At 40.1% G+C, this 22,793-nt stretch overlaps 4 protein-coding genes across 9 annotated transcripts in view; 3 read left to right on the forward strand and 1 right to left on the reverse strand.

Annotated features, from left to right (window-relative positions):
• Positions 1-7,918, forward strand: part of Sdc (Syndecan) — a 180,938-nt gene extending 173,020 nt beyond the window's left edge. For both annotated transcript variants that reach the window (XM_076795596.1, XM_076795595.1), the window contains exons 4-5: positions 145-301; positions 2,139-7,918. In XM_076795596.1, coding sequence (XP_076651711.1) covers positions 145-301; positions 2,139-2,320 — 339 coding nt within the window. In that variant the 3' untranslated portion in view covers positions 2,321-7,918. The remainder of the gene's footprint in view (positions 1-144; positions 302-2,138) is intronic.
• Positions 7,919-8,154: 236 nt separating this feature from the next.
• LOC143358428 (acyl-coenzyme A oxidase 1) lies at positions 8,155-13,707 on the reverse strand. Its single transcript, XM_076795585.1, has 11 exons — positions 13,291-13,707; positions 11,653-11,812; positions 11,410-11,578; positions 11,223-11,346; positions 11,019-11,138; positions 10,818-10,933; positions 10,277-10,446; positions 10,013-10,175; positions 9,594-9,937; positions 9,003-9,258; positions 8,155-8,766 (listed from the first exon to the last, which is right to left on the reverse strand). Exons 1-11 carry the CDS (start codon positions 13,415-13,417, stop codon positions 8,506-8,508), a joined length of 2,010 nt encoding a protein of 669 aa, XP_076651700.1. The 5' UTR covers positions 13,418-13,707; the 3' UTR covers positions 8,155-8,505.
• A 395-nt stretch (positions 13,708-14,102) lies between these two features.
• Rpl19 (ribosomal protein L19) lies at positions 14,103-15,716 on the forward strand. Its single transcript, XM_076795597.1, has 4 exons — positions 14,103-14,188; positions 14,543-14,649; positions 15,093-15,256; positions 15,344-15,716. Exons 1-4 carry the CDS (start codon positions 14,184-14,186, stop codon positions 15,668-15,670), a joined length of 603 nt encoding a protein of 200 aa, XP_076651712.1. The 5' UTR covers positions 14,103-14,183; the 3' UTR covers positions 15,671-15,716.
• Positions 15,717-16,010: 294 nt separating this feature from the next.
• On the forward strand, positions 16,011-22,057 carry Eif2bdelta (eukaryotic translation initiation factor 2B subunit delta). 5 transcript variants are annotated; one of them, XM_076795579.1, is made up of 9 exons: positions 17,882-18,008; positions 18,129-18,332; positions 18,427-18,452; positions 18,563-19,352; positions 19,451-20,376; positions 20,493-20,620; positions 20,755-20,932; positions 21,007-21,187; positions 21,512-22,057. In XM_076795579.1, the coding sequence occupies exons 4-9, from the start codon at positions 18,566-18,568 to the stop codon at positions 21,712-21,714; spliced, it is 2,403 nt and encodes an 800-aa protein (XP_076651694.1). In that variant the 5' UTR covers positions 17,882-18,008; positions 18,129-18,332; positions 18,427-18,452; positions 18,563-18,565; the 3' UTR covers positions 21,715-22,057. The 5 variants fall into 5 exon arrangements, with proteins under 5 accessions (XP_076651690.1, XP_076651693.1, XP_076651694.1 ...); XM_076795575.1 differs by lacking the exons at positions 18,129-18,332; positions 18,427-18,452 and adding an exon at positions 16,011-16,187 and having other exon boundaries at positions 17,868-18,008; XM_076795576.1 differs by lacking the exon at positions 18,427-18,452.
• The last annotated feature ends 736 nt before the right edge of the window (positions 22,058-22,793 follow it).

Genomic DNA, 22,793 nt, shown 5'->3' on the forward strand with positions numbered 1-22,793 from the left:
GGGAGAAACCCGAGCGAATCCCGGTAAAACGCGTGTAACGTTAAGAAGGGTTATTAGATTTGTTTGAAAACGCACGCCGCCGCCCCTACTCGTTCGCCAGCCGAATTAAACGGATTAAACTGATTAAGCCGTGTCCCGTTGCAGACCATCGTAGAGACTGTAAACCGACCCGACAACGAGGCCGATGTAATCGAGCCCTCAGGTGGCGAGGGCGACCACTCGGACAACACAGACGTCTACATGAATCCGAAACACGAGGACCGCGCCAGCTCCTTCTTTGCTCAGCCAGGCGTGCTGGCAGGTAAGCCCCCCTGTTCGACAAATTTTCGCTTTGCATGAAACCACCCCAAACCGATCTGAAACATCTCCATCTACCGGGCAGACCTCTTCAAACTCTCCAAACACATCACAATACGTTGTTATAGAACCGAGTACTTAATAGACTGCGGATTTTTATGCAAAATAAAAATTCTCTGCCTCTGTTGCAAAAAAACAGGAGATCCCCACTCTTCAATTCTTTTAATCTTTGCATTGCTCGAAACTGTAGCTACTCAATTTTGTTATAAACGCATAAAAGTCCACAGTCTAGTGGTGTATTTAAATTGCGAGACCGTGACGATGATAGCGAACGTGTTAACATCTCGGTTTCCTGGACGATTCTTGTAGCATTGAAGAAAACTGGCAATCGTTTTTTTTCTGCGGCGAGCCCATCGTTTCCGGGTTTAAAATGAATTTGTTGCCGCGCGATTGATTCGGCCGTTTTGTACGGGGGTTGATCAGAACGCGAGCAGGAGAAAACGATGATCACGAGTACGAGAGCACGGATCGCCGGGCAAAATGTTAATCACACCGTTTGTGCAATCAGTCGAACATTGGAAATTGACGGGAAGGGAATGTCTTTGAACAGCGGAAATTGTTACGGGTCCCGGGTTTGCGCCCGTCGAGGGATTACGTTATTTATTAACGCGCTCCCTTGGCGTTATGCGGCCAAATATAAGGGCATCGCACGAATCAACATTCCGTGGCAGAGGAAGGGAGAGAGCCGGTATTTATTCACGAGGTCGCGGGGAGAAACTCCGAGGAAATATTCTGGGTTAAGTTAAACACTCCGAACCGCGCATAACAAACGCGCTACATAATTAACAACGTTGAATATTTCACGCGCTGAATTATGAATCTCTTGTTCCCGTAAAGCCACTTAAGCTGTTTCTGATTTGCCCGGCTCCGTTCTATCGGAACTTGATACAAGCGCAACAACGGTTACCATGCCGCGAAAGCCCCTGACATTATGCTTCCACTATTATTATTTCCAACCTGCGGACGTGTTATTATTACTAGCCTGCGGAACCTCCTAATAATCTTAACCCTTCGCGGACGAGGATTTTTTAAAATATTCTTAATGTTTTCTTCGTATGTCCGCACTCGTCCTCCAAGGGTTAACAAATTGCGAATTATATAGTCGAATTGTTCAACTCTTTTGATATTAGATCACTGCAATAGCTCGTGCCCGGTTTCGTATTAGCCTACAACTTTTCCACTGACCTAATATTTTCACAATTTTGCGTTTCACCTACTTTTTCTTCTAGGCAAGAAAATCCTAGTGCAAGGGGTTACGCTCGTTGTAAATACAGCACAGTCGTCAGGAGCCTGTTAATAGCTAATAACTAACTAACTAACGCGTTAATAACTAACGCGTCAATGACAGAACAATTAGGAGTGCAGAGTCAGATGAGGCACAGCCTGTGTGTCCAATGTACTTCGCAGTTCTTCGTATTTCACCGCTCATGTTTCTGCAGTTGATGGATTCAACCCTCTGCCACGCTATCGAGCCAGACGGTAACGAGTACAATGTTACCGATGATCGTAGAAAATATTGGCTCTGGGGCTAACAAAAGAACATGTTCTGACGGTGGAGTAGTGCTCGGTTAAATTGACATCGGTTCGGGAGCTAGCTTTACATCGATAAAGAATGGAAACGTTACTCAGATTCAGGTAACGACCCGTGTCAATTTAACCGAGCACTACTGTACAGAGCATTTGCCGAGTACTGGAGGGAGGAAAGGTTGCAGGGGGTTGAGTCGATCATAGAGGGTGTGACAAGACAAGATAACTAAACGGAGTGTTTTTAAACATTGCAGCGGTGATTGGAGGAGCGGTCGTAGGCCTGCTATGCGCGATCCTGGTGGTGATGTTCATCGTGTACAGGATGCGCAAGAAGGATGAGGGCTCGTACGCCCTGGACGAGCCGAGGAGATCGCCGGCGGCGCAAGCGTTCCCGAAATCGGGCGCGCCGCATCACAATCGAGAGTTCTACGCTTGAGGCGGCGAAGCCTAAGCTCTATGGCTTTGACATCGCCGAGTTTTGCCCCACGACACTAACGCCGAGAAAGACGATGTCCTTCGACCGAATTAAGCGCCGCAAGCCGCCAGCCGTCAGCCGCCAGCCGCCAACCGCCTACCGCCGCGAGAATCTCGCAGCGCGAGGCTCTTGTAAAACTGTTTTCTGTGTGTCCCGCGGAACACAAGCCTCGTCGCAAAACACAACAATCGTCGTCAGCAACAAAACCACACCATGCCGGGGGTTGGCTCCCGTCGTCAACGGGGATAGCGTCAGCGCACAACCTCTATTTTCCGTCATCCTTCGATCACAACCATGATGCTATACCGTATCGAATCAAATCCTCTCTCCGCTGCTTTGCTTTTCCGTTTCGCTAACCCAGACCCCGATCGGTAAACCACCGCTACCCCCCTAACCGCCGTTGTCTCCGTTCTAGATTGATCACTGCAAAGGGTGGACAGCCACCCTTTGGCCATCGCGACGCTTTCGTTCGCCGCCCTAACGCCCCCTAACGTCGCAGATAGGTAGCTCTCGGGTGCAGCTTTTTCCTCCTTTCTTTCGGACGTGTTCGGTCGATAGGCTCTGCCTCCGACAGAAAGAGAGAGTGAGAGTGAGAATGAGAATGAGAATGAGAATGAGAATGAGAGTGAGAGTGAGTGTAAAAGAGAGAGATAGAGGACACTCGCCGTTTCAGTGTTAAGTGTAGAACACGCGGGGATATGGGGTGCGCTGATCGAAGAAGAAGGGTAGCAAACCGAAGCTCGCCCATTCCTCGTCGGCGCTAGGTCGCGGCTATTATTCCAGATGCATTTACAGCGCGTTCACAGAGCGTATATGTATTTAGGCGTACGTATACGCCCATACCCCCTCCCCCTGTACAGGACTGAGAGCGCGAAAATTCGTGGCCGATAAACGCTGTTGGTATAATCGTTAATCATTCTATCCCCCGCCCGCCCATCCGCTCTCAAGGTGGAAGGAGGGAAGGAAGAAGGATCGTTGCATCAACCGTGATTTCTTTTCGACGCCAATCCCCGCGACCTTGTTTGTTGGACCACGGCGAGCACCGTTTGCCCTGGGAGCGGTGCGAATTGCCCCGGAGAGCAATGCTCCGGATCGCGGAGCTTGGATCTTGCTCCCCTCCCCAATCAGAATGCCCCCAGTGGGCGTGGTTTCGTTGTTCATGCACTCAACGGAGCCAGAGCAGTGCCCCGCAGGGCAACCCGTGCCCGCGTCTGGCCAACCCGTGCCCGCCCCGTTTTATTTCGTCGGTTTTCTTCGGTCAACGATTCATCGAGTCGTCCACTTTGTAACGCTCTGACCAGTGAAGCCTTGACCCGTCAAAGTTTCTCACCGTCTAGAAAGTTTTCGCGTTCTCGGACTGGTCATCCGGGAACGGGCACGCGCGCGAAAGGGTAACGCGTCGTCCTTTCTTCCGATTTTAACTCGAAAAGCGTCCAACGTGTCTTCGCGGGACTATTTTCTCTTAAGCTTCTCGTCGGTTGTTGTTTTTGTAGTTCTTTCCGTTTTATTCTCTTTTTAATGTGTTCCCATTTTTGAATCGATCGCTCGTCGATCGCTGGAAAATACAGATATCTTAGACAAATTTATCGATAGGTGAAATTCTAATTTAGGGTATCGCCACGATTTTTGTTTTAAACGCTTTCGCGGGAAACACGTCACAATTTCGCATAGCAACGAACGTTGCGAGGCGATCGGAACGTGTGGACCAAAATGAATGGAAAAATAAAGGCGGAGCGAGGGCGACTATTGAATTAGAACGCGATGGAACGGGCATACGGAAGTCGATGAATTTTTTGAAAAATTCTGCGGGGACGATTACTTGCATTTTACATATCGATGATTAGATCGTTCCGCCGTTTTTTTTTTTAATCGTATACCGTGGTTCTTCGACGTCGGATGGCACAAACCGTAATCGTGTTAGACTCTCTATGGAAAGATACGTCTTTATCTTCGGGAATTATTTATTCTTACGCCCCTGCGTCTGTGCATTTTAATCTAATTTTCGTCGTGTAATCCCCCCATTGGAATTTGTAGATAATCATCTAGCTTTTACAGATCGTTCCTGGAGGACCTAGAAATCCGTGGAACGACGCGAAATCGAATGAATTCGTTTTCTAGATGTTTTTTGCGCGCGTTTCATTTTTATAGATGAGGAAAGAGGAAGGAGATAGATAGAGAGAGAGAGAGAGAAAAGAGAGAGAAGAAGAAGAATAGCGGCAGGACGAGAAATGAACGGCACCCTCGCGACGGAAACGGTTCGTTCGAACGCGGTTGCCTCGATCGCCATGCACTTAGCGGATAAAGAAGGAAACTCAACGTGCCATTTCAAGCACAGTCAGTGACTAGCTGTACGCAACCGATCGCTCGATCCTCCGTCGAGGCACGAGAACGATGAAATGAAACGAAATGAAATGAAATGAAATGAAACGAAATGAAGTGGAAAAAAGAATGTTCGCTTACGTTCCCTTCTTCCACCCCGGAATCACGGAACACCTTTTGTATTTTAAGGAGAAAGGCTTCTTCTGCTGGTCGAGAGAGATTCTATTTGCCATGGACACTGAACGCGTTCAAATTTCCCGCACGAGCGCGCGCAGAACCGTCTCTCGAGAGGGGCGCATGCGCAATCGTCGCCACTCACGCGCGTGCAAACACACACACATAAAATACATACACACGGTTCTTCGTCGTTCGACCGAAAAATACGCCTACGCCATATATCGAAAAGAAACTGACGAAGGAGGTATGAAAAACAGAGGGAAAGAAACGACACGCATACACATATACGTGTACTGTCCGTTCAATTTCGGATTAAAGCACGAAAAATGGCAGGCGCGATAGAGATTCCATGTTACCTCAGTTCCTACGAATTTGAGTATAAAAACAAATTGTCAAAGTCGCGTGTCGACGTACGCAATCGACCGATTACAAAGTTCACGGGGCCCTCCTCGTCTCTCTAGCTACGTTCCTGGACAAGTCACGTGACGTTGCTCTAAACTTCAGTTGAACGAACAGTACGTCTATCTGTTCCAAGATTTTTCGTCCACGGTATCTATATCCCATGGTCGGTCAGTATCGCGAAGTACATTGTAATAATTTATTGACTTTTTCACGTAGGACCAAGCGATCTCCCTTTCTCCCGATCCTCAGATCCATGTATCCTTCCCTTTCGCTTCACTTAACCTCCGTTTACTCTTCCGGTGATATCCCGCGGTGATCGTTACCGTGACGTTCCTTGATTTTCGTGATTCGTAACATCGCGCGACGTTCGCCTCTTCCCAGGTAGAACAGACGATATGGAAAGATTCGACCAATCGATACTATTGACTTCCCGCCACCGACCGAGAGATGGGAATTGTTCGTATCCCCTTAATTTTTCGCGATTTTCGCTGTTTCTTTCTTCTTTTTTAATTTTTTTTTTACGTTTTCATGTGTCACGAAAATTAATGACTAATCGATATCGTAATGTTCCCTCTATTCGGAACTGTAGGGTAAACTCGTAATCGATTGTTAGTCGCGCCATCTAGGAGGCATTGTTTCCCGCCACGTATCACAGCGGTTTAACATGCGATCCTAGCCGAGTAAAATTATGTTTATTTATTTATTATCGACACGGAAGTCAATGAATACTCTACGATTGGTTTTCCAATGTTTTCTTTTGAAACTGTCCCTTTTCTTTTGTAAGATTTCTGATATTCCTCTATTTACAAAGTGCATATCTTCTTGAAGTATGAATATGCATTGTTCTTCAATTAAGATGCATTTATAAATTTTCACTGCTCTGTCGATCTATTTATTTGTAAACTTATAATAAATGAATTGGTAATGATTTAGAAGTAATTTATTTCTTTTATTTTTGCTCGGTTAGAACCGCATTTTGAGAACAAACGCGCGTCTCTTCGCATATTTCCGAAGGAAAAAAAAAATAAAACTGAAAAAAACTTTGTCTCTTCTTCGTAGGAAACATAGCGGTATCTTTTAATATCCCATTAGGGTCGCGGTATCAATCAACAGTTCGCAACTATCGACGTTTCCACCTGACGCGCGCAGTTGCGAAAACACTCTGGAGGATTACCATACTTCGTAATAAATAATCTTATATATATGATGTTATGCGGCTATAATGTCTTATATATAACGTTATGTCACTATTATGTCCTGTGCAATAATAATATGAATTTTATGTACACGAACCGTCGCATTTATTGCCGCCCGCAACGACCAATCATACAAATCGTATTCACCGCGATTCACACGTACCGCGCGATACTTGAATTTTCAAAAGCGACCGGTACCAGTAGGGTTAAAACCCCCAATGATCTGCGCATGTCTTAACCGGTGGCCCGGGAAAAATATCTATCCGGCATTTTTCTTTCAATTGTTCGATTAATCACCCGGCTTGCAGGTTAAAATAATTTTACAGCTACGCTGGATGCCAATGCCAGGTTATTTACGACCTACGTTAAAAACTTCTCGATATGTAGGTATTTCGAAAATAGTTTTGTCTACTAAAATCGTATTCTCTCTATTCATCGCTATCGGAATTTTGAAGTGACAGTAGCATAGTATGCTCGAATAGATTGTAAATAAATGTCGGAAGAGAAAACGGTAGGTTGGTGCAAAGAAAATAGAGAAATAAAAATATTCAAGGGTCAGAAGTGATCTGGCATTGGTCGAGCGGAATTCGAAGCAAGAAGAAGAATTTGAAAGATACATTGTATGTTTCTACCTGGGTCGCAGGAACACGAGCGTCATTTCTGCAGAGGCCAATGTGACGTACGGAGTAAACGAAACATCATGTCAATACTGCCATGTATTACGTAAGGAACACCAATTTCGTACGGGAACCATCGCGAGCCCATCGGCGGCATTCTCTTCTCGTTTTCTTTATTCTTTTTCGTCCCCCGTGACAATCTGAAAACTTCATTTTATCTTCTTGTAGTCTAACACCGAACACGATCGTTGGATGTTACGTTACGGGCAAACAGCGTTTGAAACTTGATCGTTGTGTCGACTGTCAACATCGCGGGAGGCGATCGACCAATCGCGTATCACTTTTCCCTTCCCTACCTCCCGGAATTCCCGTCACGTGATTCGAAATATTCGTTAGATAAAGTAATGTCACTATCTATAAATCGCCTGCCGCGATGTCGATCCATATATATTTTCAGGTACGAGAAACTTCATCGATCGGCGCGTTCTCGTGAACGAACTTTTTTCACTGCTTCTAAATCGATCTTATCGATTCGTGAAATAGCTCGACGCTATTTTATAAGCTTATTTATAATGCGTCTAGACGTCTCGAGGATATATTGTAATGATATGCGTAGTAATAAAGGTACGATTAAGTGTATTGATAGGGTCGACTTGGAAGGAGAACTATTTAAACAACTATTCAATGTACAGGTTATGTTGGATGATAAGGTCGCAAATAAATATCGATACCTAAGCGAACGATCGGAACGAGTCGAAAGGTTAAGGTACGGTATCGAAAGTACCTTCAGAAAAAAAAATCATATTGTGTTTAGGGTAAATCAGTTGCAATAAATGGAATCCAAATCATCTTTTTTCTTCTACTTTCTCCCTTGTATCCTTTTCGATAAATATTTCCTTCGCAAAGTGGCGCTGTAATGGCTTTTTTTTCGTTTCAACGCGGAAATAATTAGAAAGTTAACGAAAAACAATTTAAACGTATAATGTAACCGTTCTGTGTACAAATAAATAATGTATTTCTATCTGAAGCGAAGCACGTGATTTTATTGGAAGCATCAGCGATTGGAGGATACGAGAACGATATATTTCACTGCGACTTCAATACGTTGTTTTATTAATAGCAAAAGTACATAGAAAATATGTGTTCTTCTTAAATTCAAAAATCTAAATATTTACAACAATACCCTACAAAGGCAGTAGAAAAATATATTCATAGAATCTCCCAAATTTATAATATTCTATATACTCCATAAACGTGTCAACGATGTAAACGATTAATAATCTTCGTTGTATAAAAAAGAATACCAGAAAAAAAGAAGGCAAAGTCCAACAACAACAACAAGTTTGCGCCCGCGATACGATATATAAAACTCTTCGGCACCTTGACAAACATACGGAATAGAATGTAACTGTAAAATCATAAAAATGATATTGCACTACAAATTGCTCTTCAGGAATGGTTTCAAATATTTCTCAAAAGACTCGTTCACGCTTTTCTGATTCAAGGGGCTCTTCATGGCCTCGGCGAACAGTCGCTCGTAAACGTTGCCGTCGTATGCTCCCAGAGCCGAGCAAAGGATTTCGTCACGAATATCGAAACCGTCAACAATACCGACAGCATTTGGACGAATAGCAGCTAGCAGCTCTTCCAGCCAAGCTTGAAGCGACGGGACATCCTCGTTTCTCAATACCGAAAACTGAACAAATAAAATCAGTTAAGAAAGTTCCTTCAGACCATCGACCTTCAGATATATCCCACGTTCTCGACGATCACACTCTACTTTCGAACACTCGAATCTTAAAATATCACTTCAAGACAACCATTTTATTCCGCCTAATCATCTACCGTCTAAAGTCAACTGCTAACAGCTAATTAATTAAATAAAAAATGTATATAAAACGAAAGAACTCTCGATTCGAGCTCTGTACTCACCTGAAGGAAATCGCCGAGTCTTTGCAACACCCAGTACACAGCATACAGTTCGCAGAGATGCTGCAACACGACGCGCAACTCTTTTGACACAGACGTGATTTCCTTAACGGATTCTATGAATCTCATGACTAGAAATGCTCTACAATGAGCCTCGGCGCAGCGGGCTAATTCGATGCTGGTCTGATTCCAAGCATCTTCGTGCGACACTCCGCTACGTATTCTGCGATCCATATTTTCTGTTGCCAAGCGAATCTTGCTGTTCACACAAAAAAAAGGCATCAATATAATTTTATAATTGCGTGTATTGTCCGTCCACGAAAAGATGGCACGCGAAACGGCAGAGTGGCACGGGGAATCTCCGAGGCCCCACACTTAACGGTAGGGACAGATGTAGGGGCCTGTAATAGGGACACGTAGGGATTATAGGTTCTGGAGCCGGTTCCACTCTCGATAGGTTCATTTGTTTTCTTCGTCAAGCGGCATAGATGCGTACAAGTTTCTCTGTGCCTTCTTCTCACGAACGATTCGTATCTTCGTGGACGAACGATACGTTTGACGTTGAAGTATAGCACTACTTGACAAAGGAATTACCCGGCAGCCACCGCTTGATGAGCCGTAATAATACAATCCAAAGTGTTTTTCCAAGGGCGTTGTTTCACACCCTTGGCAAGCATCGTAAGATACTGTATAGTGACCGGCAACGTCTGGCCGCTGACCGCTAATTTCCAAGCTTTCACCAAGTATCTCGCCGTTTGTAATAACAGAACAGTGTTCTCTCCCTCGTAGGTACAGACAGCGGTAACTAAGCCGTAAGTCGCTGGAAGATTGCTAGCGTCCATGTATCCGTGTCCACCGCAAGCTAATCGCACCTGTTCCACTCCGGTGGCTGCGTCCGAAGACGCAACTGCCTTTAGGCAACATGACAGAGCATGTAACTGCAAAGGAACAATGTCGTTATATGGTCCGGTGCTAATTCTGTAAAATTGAGAAATTAATGGCATATCTAGTACCTCGGGTAATCTGTCTAATTCACCCTGGTCTAATTCAGCTGTAACATTATTGTACATATTCCATATCCAATCCGCGGCCATTCGGAAGGCAAAACACGCGGCAAGATTTGGAAATATTTTGTATTGTTGCGTTATGTAGTTGATGATTTGGGCCTCGGGTTCGCTATCGAAATAACAAAAATAAGATTACAAGGATTTCCGATGATCGAATGTATTCATGCACTTGGACTTTACACTTCAACGTTATCTTTCCCAATTACTTACTCCGAATTGATTTGACTCTGACGACGCACTGCGCTGTATCTTGTTGCAATCGTGACAGCTTTTGATAAATAACTTGCAATGTCGTGAACCAATACCACACGAACGAACATCATAGTACCGTACGTTAGTTTGTCGTTCAGCGCTCTCACGTACGTACCATCTTCGAGTACCTATAATAACGTAGACCAAAGATGTACGCGCTTCTACATCTCGCGCGATTTTTCCGACAGTTCTATTTATACGAGTAACATGTGATTTACCTTTTCGATTTACTGCCATAGAAAAATGACCGAGCGAAAAACAGACAAAAAAATTTAAAGAATTGTTACCATCGTTGATAGCCTGCGGATACTTATGCGATTCCTTGGTGTCGAAAACAAATATATTCCGAAACTAGGCGAAGAGTAGATTATTAATTTCACGATCGAGAAATGAGCATAAACATCCGCAGTCTACGGATCATATTGGTTTTACCGAGAAGAAATAGAACTGTTTGCCTTTCCACGTGTATTTCGTGAAAGTACTGCACTTTCTCTTTTACCTGTGAGTTCTTCATAAGCATATTTTCGCGAGGTATTCGGACATTCTCGAATCCAAGGAACCCGTTATTTGTCGCATTCATCCCTAGCTTGGTACCGATTTCACCAATTTTAATACCTGCGCAATAAATAAATGCTTAAAATTGGTTTCGCTGTAAAGCGCGATCGCATCGATCATTACAAAATAAACGATAGTCGTGTACCGGGTAGGGGTTCGTGCGTCTCTTCGTCTCTTAATTGCACGACAAAAGGATGGATTCCCTTGCACTCTCCTTTCGTGTATAATTGTGCGACGACTATCGCATAATTCGCTGTGTGGCCCACTAGATATTAATAGTCAGTGTAAGATTAACGTGCCATCATTTTCGGGAAAAGAATCAATCTATCGTTCCACGTTGAATACTTACAACCCCCGGGCCACCATTTATAAGATGTTAAAGTGGGGCTGTTCAGTACAAATTCTTTGGTACTAGGATCGTATGTTGCTGTTGTTTCGAGACCTCTAATAAAGGTACCATGACCAAGTTCAGTCTAAAATGAAGAAAAAAGTGCAACATTAATTTGTACTTGACAACAAGTATTATTATACTGCACCTGAGCATAAGTTCCAATAATGTTGCCGTTCCAGGATCTAGATATCCAATACTCCTGCTGATTTGGGGTTCCTTGTCCGATAAGAGATGGAAGGAACATGGCATAGTGAACCAGAAAAGGATTTCCATCTTTTAAGAGACCGCTACCAAACATTCCTCCTAAAACATGCCTGAAAAATACATTGAATCATTACCATGTTCTTTTCCTTTACAAAGCAACACAGAACAATAACAAAGAACATACGAGAAAACATCCATGCCAGCTTTTCCTTGATCTTGTAACTCTCGTACCTTGGTCAAAACCTTGCAGGCTTTACGAACTCCATCTTCGTATACTTCTTTGTGGCTTTTATATTTCACTGGTACATCATCATGCAACTCTGGATCGTCCAGGAAAAATTGTTCTAAAAATAAAAAAAAAAGTAAAAAACAAGTAATATTGCATGCATTTACTTCCTGGTTTACATAATAATCATTTGCTTTCTAAGCTTTTTAGAATGCTAATAACACCTCGTGGTGTTGATGTATGGCAATGCAAATTTACCGGACGACAAGTGCTAGAATTTTCCGCAAAATTAAATGTTAATGAAAACAAAGCGACATAATAAATTAAAAATGATAATATATATCGTATCATAATAATTAATTACGATTGCATCTTAGCGTAGTCGCAACGAAATATGCATCAGTTGTTTTCGTTAATCTAATCGGAATGCTTATGCACGTATTTAAAATTCAAAAATCGTGGAAACTTTTCACAATGGTAAATATAACAGCGAAATTGAAAATGAATACGTGCTATCAGGTTCGTGTGATGGTTACCATATATTTTAACATTAGTTACTGTCATAAGTTGTTAAATAATTAATAATACAAGACTCAATTATACAGTCGCGTTGTGACCATGACATATTACATACTTATACACGGGGGAAAATATCAAATCCATTCACGCGGCATCTAGTTGACAAAGAGTCGATAAAAAGTTGACACGCCCATGTCTGAGGTTTACTTTTTTATTTATCATGAATCGTATAAAAACAAATTAATCGTTTCATCTATCACGATCATTGGAATCTAATCTGTATTAAGAACTCGTGTTATCTACATCATCAACAGCTCGATTAACCTGTAATTTCGTAGAATACGAAAATACCTATCCTTCCGCGCTATCTAGAAAAATTAAAGCTATTCGTTTAAGCATTTAAAATGTCTCTTTCAAATATATATATTCTGTACAGCAGCATTAGCACCATGCTAAAGTATACAAATGACTTAGGTCAATCGAAAATGTTCGAGATATTATAGTTCCGTATAGACGACGAAAATAAATATACATAAAACAATGTACGTAAAATGCAACCGACAACGTTACAGAACACCTGGAATAAACGAGTATAACGATGAATATTTAACCCTACCAATTATGTAAGGCTTCATCTCTAATAAAACATGTAAACTCTGGTTAAAAAAAAAAGAAGAAATTCTAATAGCGAAATTCTTAGGCAACCGATTTGCTCTAACAGGTGTATTTTGACTCCTTCGGATAGAAACAAGTGCAATATGTCTAGTATACATACATAGTCATGACATCAATTACAGGAAATGGCAATAGTGCATTATAATGCATTTATTCCATAACAGAGTGTATGCATTATGAGTCATTAACATCAAATAAAATGTTACAGAGTGTATGGGAACGGGAATTACCTTGCAAATACGAATTTTATAATCCCATTAGAATAGTCGAACGTCGTCGATTATTTGAAATTTCGATGCGAAGGATTACGAGTTGATTATCCGCATTCCGCGAAATTAAAAATCGAATACAAACGTCTATTAAAAATGAAACTGAGAAAATATTGAATAATTTGTTAAATACCTCGCTCGCGACGGCCTTTTGTCTTTTCTGGACCGCCGTCCATAAGATGGGTCAATTCCAGTGGATCGAACGTACATTTCTCCCGTTCACGCTGCAAATCCTTGTTCACGGTAATTTTCTTCTGCATTCTCGTCAACGATTTATCGCACGCTGTTGTATACACGGAGAAGTATCACGCAGAACTGATTGCGAACATACGGCGCACCAGCTATTAGCTCGCATACAAGTACTACTGTTAAAAATGTTATACGTCACTCTTTATAATCAAAACGTCACTATCAGCACACAGACGAAACGCACAGACCGATCTGACAGGAACCCAAAACCTTTGTCTCATGTTCCAACGGCAGTAATTCATTTACCATTTTCTCCTGTCACCTTTAGCATTACCGAAGCGATAACGATACGTTATACGTCATAAATGAACTATACTGTACCTAAATATAACCCAATCTTGCTAAGCATTCGAGAGATACGTTCGGCGGGAAATTCGAGTTTTAAGCATACAGGGTGGAGCAGATAACGCATTCATTTTTATATATTCAAGAAAATGTTCTCGAATAACTACTTGTACCTAAAGTAATTTTTTTATTCTACATAGTAAAAGAGTTGTAACGAGAAATACTTACGATCGTATGTGAATAGATGTTGAAAAATATCAAAGAAAATACATCGATCAAAAAAGCAAAACAATAAACTTTCAGTTATGAAAGTGAAAACCAAGCGTAAAATATAAATTATTGTTCGAACAATTAATTGTATATATTATAATGCAATTTGAAGATTCAAAATGAGTCCGCCTTTATTGTTCTCGCTTCCGCTAGACACGAACGCAGGAAATGTAGTTTCCGCCATTTTATTCTTCTTTACTAAGGTGAACTCGTAGATCCGTCATGAGGTACGGACACTCTTAAGATTTTATAAAATATTTTGACAGTATTACATTAAAAATAAGTCCGACCACTTGTATTGTTAAAGAAAATGCTCATACGCTTTTATAAATATAATGTTTCATTGACAACATGATATTTTTCGATATCGGTGTTAATAATTCGTTCAGGGCTGACCACATGGTTCAGTGCATTTAGCTTATGTTGTTTTTATACATTGTGCAGTGTTTATGTTCTAATTTACTTATATTTTTACGAATACATTAATTAAAATATGTGTAACTAAGGATTTGGAACAATTCAAATCACGTTTTATGATACCGAATAATTTTCATAACATAACCTCGCTTCGTTTGTTCCAGTTCGTTGAAGTTACAGAAGAGGCTTGCAGCCTCTGTTATGCTATGTGGCCGAAAAAAGGTCTGGTTGGATCCTAACGAAATTAATGAGATTGCAAATACAAATTCCCGTAAGTTTAATAATTTCTGCAAAATTTCATTCGCACGCTTAAGGAGAGTCGGACATTGTATCCCCTCGCCCATGTAAATGTCCTAATATTCAATGTTCCTTTTCTCAGACTATAAGCGATATCTTTAAAAAATTGGATTGATTCCTCATGTTTCCCTGCATACTTTCAGAAGGAGTTTTCAAAAATTGTTTAAATTTTATTTTTGATAAATTTCCAAAATTTTGGTCCTAATAAAAAATTTGGGAAACCCTTGTGTTAACATATGCAGGAGAAAATAAGGAATCAAACAAAACAGAGTTCTTCAAGATAGCCCTTGTAGTTCCTTAGAAAAGGTATATTTTATGTGAAAAAAACAATTTTTGGATGACTTAATTCAAAGTTTAGGAAAGAGGACAGCGACTTTAAAGATTACAGTGATATGTATAAGTCTCGTATTCTTTCAGGCCAAAGTATCAGGAAGCTGATTAAGGATGGTCTCATCATTAAGAAGCCCGTGGCTGTTCATTCCAGAGCCCGTGTCCGAAAAAATACTGAAGCCAGACGTAAAGGTCGTCATTGTGGCTTTGGTAAAAGAAAGGGTACAGCGAATGCACGAACACCACAAAAGGTAAAAATGAGTATTTTATATGTAAAGCCATATTCCTCGGAATTCATGGGAGGATAAAAGATGATAAGCATTCTACGTTGTTTGCAGGATTTGTGGATTCAGAGAATGCGCGTTCTGCGTCGACTGTTAAAGAAATACCGTGAGACGAAGAAGATTGACCGACATCTATACCATTCCCTATACATGAAGGCCAAGGGAAATGTGTTCAAGAACAAGAGAGTTCTAATGGAATTCATTCACAAAAAGAAAGCTGAGAAGGCGAGAGCAGAGATGCTTTCGGACCAAGCTGAAGCGCGCCGTACTAAGGTCAGAGAGGCGCGTAAACGCAGAGCAGAACGCATTGCTACCAAGAAGCAGGAGTTACTGCAGTCGTATCAACGCGAGGACGAAGCAGCGGCAGCGCAGAAGAAGTGATTTGTGGACCGTTCAGATTATTGTATAAATAAATGATAAAAAACAATCTTTTCTTATCTTTTTACTACAACTTTACACATTAGCTGCCTGAAGCGTAACCACTTTTAACGATTTGTACGTTTATTTTTGAGAAATAGAAATCTGTCGTCTAGTAATAATAAACATGCAAGATGAAAATGCTTGTTCTATTAAATATTCGGTAAAAGATCCAAATTGTTTACACTTATAATTAGCTTTGCATCAGTACTTATAGATGGAAGCATTGTTGCCTTTTAGGTTATAGTCGTTGAAGTGCATGTGTGAAGATAACTCTGTGATATAACGAGAAAATTGAGTAGGTGCCCGTGAATTGTATACCAGTGAATCAAAATTATTCTTCTCCAACGCATAGTGTATTAGCGAATATATATATATATTTCGATCAACATCGAAGGTGTATGATTTACACGTGAAGTATTCCAATTAAATATGTATTGTTTAATTGCAGTTTTAATTGAGCATAAGGAACACGTGAGAGGTTAGAAAAATAATTTAAAATTCGTACGATACGTAAGAAAGCTAATTAAAAATATTTACACGAAGAACTTGTATTAATTAAGGGAACAACATTCTTTAACTGAATTCTTCTTTAACGTTGAAATATGTAACATGTCCACATATTTATTTGGCCTTAAAATGAATCGTTGTAAGCTATACTTTTTTTATTATACTCTAAATACATGAATTTCTGTTACTGTCGCAAACGGTAGGCATACTGTTCACATCATAAAAATAATCATTTCTTTAACCTTCCAAATTGTTAGCATTGCATCATTTTTGTTCGTGATTGCATCAAAGCAAGAGAAGTCGAAACGATTTTCATTACAGTTGATTGTCCAATTAAAACCACATACTATCTGATTAAATCCAATGTTCTAACATATTGTGACATGTAACAGTAACTTATACAAATGTGTAATAAGTGTTGCGTGATTAGCGAAAGCCGCTGTTGCACGAAGGAATATTTTATATTGTTAAGTTGTAATTGGAGTTTCATGGCTGGACTTTTCATTGCTACTTAATTAAAAGTGACGCAAGCTTTCTAACCAATTCCTTGCTTCTTAGACCATATGGACTATAGTTGCTCGAGTTTAGCTTCAAACATTTGCAATAGAGGGCGCACGGAAGATGTATTTTATGAACATAGCTACAAAACTTCGAAATGTAGCGAATGTTATATTATAGCATAATAATTAATAATTATATTAATTATCTTATATAATTATTAAGTATGTAGAAATATTTTCAAAATGTTTAAGAAAATTCACTTACATATGTAACACTGTACATATGTAAACTGAAATTGTTTCTTTCAAATGCAGATTCTTATAACGTTGCATTTAAAATAGTGTCGCGTTTTTCAGTGTTTTCAATTTTTCGTATTCAGTACCTTTTTACTGTTTCATACAGTGGCTCGTAAAAAGTGATGGATATATCGCCTAAAAAGAACCGGCAACACCGGTTCTAAGTTGTCTTCAAGATTCCTTGATCCGGGAACACAAATGTCAAAAATATTCGGATAAGTTTCGCCTCTGGTTCAGTGACGAGATATGAGACGGCTTTTTTGCGCATGCGCGGTGAATTCAGCATCGGAAAAGTAAAAGTTTAAATAAAATTGGCTAACTTGATCACCTCGCATAATAACTAATGCGAAAAAAAGTAACAGACACACATGTACATGTACATGTGTGCGCCTACACATGTTATACATTCATTTTTCACAATCAAGTCATAAAAAACTTTTCAAAATTATACGGGTGATCAAGCTACCCCGTTTTATCCAAACTTTATTTTACTGATGCAAAATTCGCCGCGCATGAGTGAAAAGACCCCCGTCGCATATCTCAAATTTGAACTAGTGATGAGATTTTGGCCAGGTTTTCTCGCGCATGCGCGGCGATTTTAGCATCAGTAAAGTAAAATTCTGGATAAAATAGGGTGCCTCGATCACCCTGAAAAATCTTTAAAAATATGGGCTGATTTGATTTCGAAAATAGCGTATTCTACGCCTCTTTGTAGCTCCTTCTCCAATATTAGCTGTCATCGTATACCAAATATTAACCAAATATTCGTTGGACGCTCGTCTCGTCTCGAAACAGATTGTTCCGGTACTTTCCAGCCTATATCGCTGCCCCGCTACCTTTTCTTCATAATATAGATACGTTACTGTTTTGGGCGCGCATGCGCGAGAAAACCTGGCCAAAATCTCATTACTGATTTCAACACTGGCTCTACGCATTCTACGTGTGTTCCTGAACAAATACTAGTCCCTACAGCGATGACGGACCAGGAGGAACATGTTCGTAAACAATGAATATCTCAATTTAATGTCAGAATTTTTTTATTCTGATTACTTTCCCCTTTCGTTAAATTATTTTCCCGATTATCTAATCTTGGAACCTAATTACATTTTTTATAGGGTAACTTTACCAGTAGTCAGCCATTTTAAACATTGTTATTGTTAATGTACTATGTTGTAAATGTTTTATATGGGGACATGATGCTACGCAATGGAAGGTGGGAATAGTAATAGAAAATACTTCTTATTTGTGAACAATTTATTTCTGGAAAGGCTGGCTATTGGATAGAAGTCGAAATAAGGCAAATTCACTGTATCTTAAATGTACGTGACATGTTTTAATATCAATGATTAAAAATATTAATTTTCACTTAATTCCATAAATAATATTTTTATAATTTAATGCTATTGTTTAAAGAGATGATCATCTAATGATACAATACGGTTTGGGTTATTTTTATAAATATGTTTATCTATTTCTATCTGTACAAAAATTAAGACTAAATAATATTTTTGTAATTACAACTTAATAATGTGAAATAATTATATTTCAGTTAATGGAAAGCAATAAGTCCAAGTCCTGTACACGTTCTAGAGCCAGGCATCTTCGTCGAAAACGATTACACGATGCCCGCAGGGCTGAAAAGCAACAAGACTGTTTATTGAATGAAATAGAAGTTGTATCTTACCGTAAACATTCGTTATCTGTTAATGGAACAGTCGGCAATCAAGAAGTTACTGTCGAGAAGGATACAGAGAGTGTACAAACGACAACTAAGCGCAAAGCATGCAAATTGAAAAAGAAGAATAAAAATAAATCGGAGGAGTACATCTATCCATTTAATAGTTCTCCCTATGGATCACCCATAGAGCCAATTTTAAAGTGTTTTAGATCAGTGTATGGCGAACCTTATACCTATGACTATCTCAAGCAAAAGGAATTTGAAATTGGTAACATCAGTCGAGCCGAACGTGATGCGAAGATGTTGATGGATGTTTTTGGTTCAAAAACCCAAAAGTTAGAGAAGGTACTTAATAATTTAGAGAATTTATCTGACTCAGATCTAGATACCTGTGAATCAGGATCCCAGGGTATTAAAGCTTCTAAAGAAGAGACACTTCAAATGGTTAAGCAACTGAAATTAGTTTTAAAAAAAAGTATCACAGAAGATAGTGTTACTTCCAACAAAGACCAATTAGAAACTGAATTGGTTGCAGACCCAATTGTTCTAAGTACAGAAAATAATACAGACAGTAACTTGCAGACAGTAATTGGAGGCTCTAAAGAAGAAGTATCTTCTGCACAAGCCAATAAAGACTCGTTAAATATATGTTCTTCATTAGGTAACGGTCATATTTAGTGTTCACATTCAATATCGCATTATATTCTAAATAGGAAACTAAATAAGAAACCCACTAAATTTTTATCTCTTTTTTTACAGGTAACATTGAACTTGATAAATTAGGATCTACATCGTTATTAAATTCGCCAACAGCTGTAAAAATGATCGAGAATAAAACGAATAATCCGGAGAAAACGAGAGAGGAAGTGAAAAACGATCGGGCAGCGAAAAAGGCAGCTAAAGCGCTTGCTAAAACGAAGGCAAAAACCGATAAGGTACAGACTAAAGCAAGCTCTAGCCCGAAACCTGCACCCGCTGATAGTACTAACGATAAACAGACTGTCGAAACATCAAAAAGTGTACCCAGCAAAGATGTCCAGAATAAGACACTCACAACTCATATAACTTCTAGTATATGCACGAATAGCGCGTCGATAGAAACTAACGCCGAGGGGAAAAGTAAAGCGGAATTACGTGCTGAAAGGAGAGCGAAACAGGAAGCACAACGAGCAGTCAAACAACAGCTCGTACAGGACAAAATTCAAGACAAGGCTAAAAAAACCGAAACTAAAGGAACTAAGACGCGCGTAGTGCATCAGACTGCGGCTGCAATCGAATCTGCGAAGAAACCAGCGACACCTAAGAAAACTATTCCGAAAGAAAATGCTCACGAAATCAATCTTTTTAAGCACTTGTACCATGAAAGAGAACAAGCGATCGTCGATGTTCTCTCGGTGAATTCGCACATACATCCGGCAATAGTCAGATTAGGTGCACAGTACGCACAAAAAGTGATTGTAGGCAGCAACGCAAGATGCGTCGCATTGTTGGCTGCTGTGAAACAGCTTATCCTAGATTTCGAGCGACCCTCGCAGGCTGACTTTATCAGAGGCCTCGAGGCGAGTCTGCTAGAGTCAATGGCTTACTTGCATCACTGTCGACCATCCGCTGTTTCTATGCAGAATGCGCTCAGGCATCTGATGAGACAAATGACACAGCTGCCTTCTGCGTTATCCGATGCGGATGTAAGTAGAAATATTCGACACTTCATCTGAAATGTATCGACTGAGGTATCCTATAGAAGTGGTGTTCCGTAGTAGAAATTTGAATATCCTTTTGAAAACACAATTGTATCTTCCAGGCAAAAAGTAAATTGCGTAATGTGATAGATACTTATATACGCGAACAGATACAGCTCGCCGACGATGCGATATCGTTGACTATTCAGCGAAAGGTGTCCAACGGGGATGTAATCTTAACGTATGGATAGTAAGTGCCCGTACATGTGCAATGAAACATGACACAGGTCACCTGAAACAAGCTACCTGTCTCGGTGACCAGTTTCAGGTGCTTCGTCCTGCATAACACCGTCATATTTGCAATATAATCGACATTGCTTTTAGCTCGTCCTTGATTCATAAAATCCTGTTAGACGCGCACACAGCAGAGAAACAGTTCCGTGTTATAGTTGTGGATGGAAGGCCTTGGTTAGAAGGAAAGGAACAACTCAGGCGTCTAGCGAAGCACGGCATCGAGTGCTCCTATATCTTAATCAGTGCACTGAGCTACGTAATGCCAGAAGTAAGTGCTCAAATACACTTTCCTTTGTCACGAATTTTAACGTGATTTATTTATCTACCATTGACACTAAACAGGTGAGCAAAGTCTTCCTGGGTGCTCATGCGATATTGGCCAATGGCGCTGTCATGTCGAGGGCTGGCACCGCGCAAGTTGCCCTAATGGCGAGAGCCTTTAATATTCCAGTACTGGTGGCTTGCGAAACCCACAAATCCTATGAACGTGTACAGACGGATTCTATCGTTTACAACGAACTAGGTAAACACTACAACAATTGTCAAAACAATTCTATTAGGTTGTTGCAAACAAAATATCCGATTTTAGATACCATTACAATCTGCAGGCTCATTATACATCGTTTTAATGAACAAAGCTGATCTTCGAGGTCCTACATTCAATTTATACGTGAACGACCAAAAAATTCAATGTTTACCATACTGTACAATCAAGAGACTTGTAGTAGAATAAGAACATATTGATTAATGTTGGTTCAATGTTACTGTTAACAATCGGACATTATATACGCAACAACCTAATTCAATAGAACTTCTGAAATTCCTGAAATGAAATCTAATGTTTTAGGTAACGCGGATGAACTCGCGCAAGGATGTGGCTCCAAGAAATGTCAGCTAACCAACTGGAAGACCAAAAAGTTCTTGAATCTTTTAAATATTACGTACGATGTTACACCAGCTGATCTGGTCACAGCTGTTGTTACGGAATTAGCGATTTTACCGTGCACCAGTGTTCCTGTGATTTTACGGATCAAGCCGTCTGAGATTTAACTGTTCGCGACCATTATTATATATAGTATGTAAAACTAAATGTTTCATAATCGAATGTGTTGAAAACTAATCGAGATGAGATGCCTTTGATTTATTTAGCGAATGAAACGGTCCTACAGTCTGTTCTTTTTAGATTGTCTTAACAATTTCATCCTAAACACTCGCAACAGTTGTATCACATTCAGAAACAAACAGAAGAGGAGAAATTAAACGTTTATTTTTGGAAGCATGTGTCTGTAACACATTCGCATTTTTTATTTACGTTCTCGAGGGAAAAGATACATCTAATGTTATCTATCGTTTTATGTATTTTAAAATAAACTATCACAAAGTAATACGCGAAGACCATTTGCACTATCTTTAACTTACGTTTGCAAAACGTTTACATTTCTTGTAAGAATACAAATGTTTATTGGAACGATAAGAAAGAAATCATTTTAATACAAAATCTGCAAGGCTTCTTGGCGATACACGTTGCGTTTGGGTGCGTTTCTGATTATATTGAGTTAGGTTAAAACGAATTGTACACATATTCATAATGTGGATCTTGCGCTTTACATAATTTTCTCGCGCATGCGCAACACAGGCTTTTGGTAGGTATCAATGAAACATCGATCGAATATTTTTGGGTGCTTTATGTTTGCGTTTCGGCAAATTACCTAATAACTTATCAGGTAATTATAATAAGGACTTATCAGATAATTATAAATAACTAGTCAGACCTAGCAGCCATGTAACTGGCGGTCTTGCGCAGCGGTTCCCTCTTCCGCGATTCTGCACGACGATTCTAGAACCAAACTCGAACTTTAACACTAGATTTACGGAGCACTAAAAGTGGCCAGTTTGGATTATTTTATAAAAATACCAAGAATATATTCAGCCAGATTTTTAGCAGGCTTTTACTATAATATATGTTCCAAGGAATAAATGTGTTAAATAAATTTCCTATAAATGCATTTTTACAGTCACAATAATTGTAAATTAAAAAACATAAAACCTGTCATTCTGACGGGTCCCGTAAATCTAGTGTTAAACTCCGAAACCGCGAGTTTCACGGTGAGTTTCTTGAGAGCGAGCAC

The sequence above is a fragment of the Halictus rubicundus genome, chromosome 10 (assembly GCF_050948215.1).
Source record: "Halictus rubicundus isolate RS-2024b chromosome 10, iyHalRubi1_principal, whole genome shotgun sequence".
Taxonomy (NCBI): domain Eukaryota; kingdom Metazoa; phylum Arthropoda; class Insecta; order Hymenoptera; family Halictidae; genus Halictus; species Halictus rubicundus.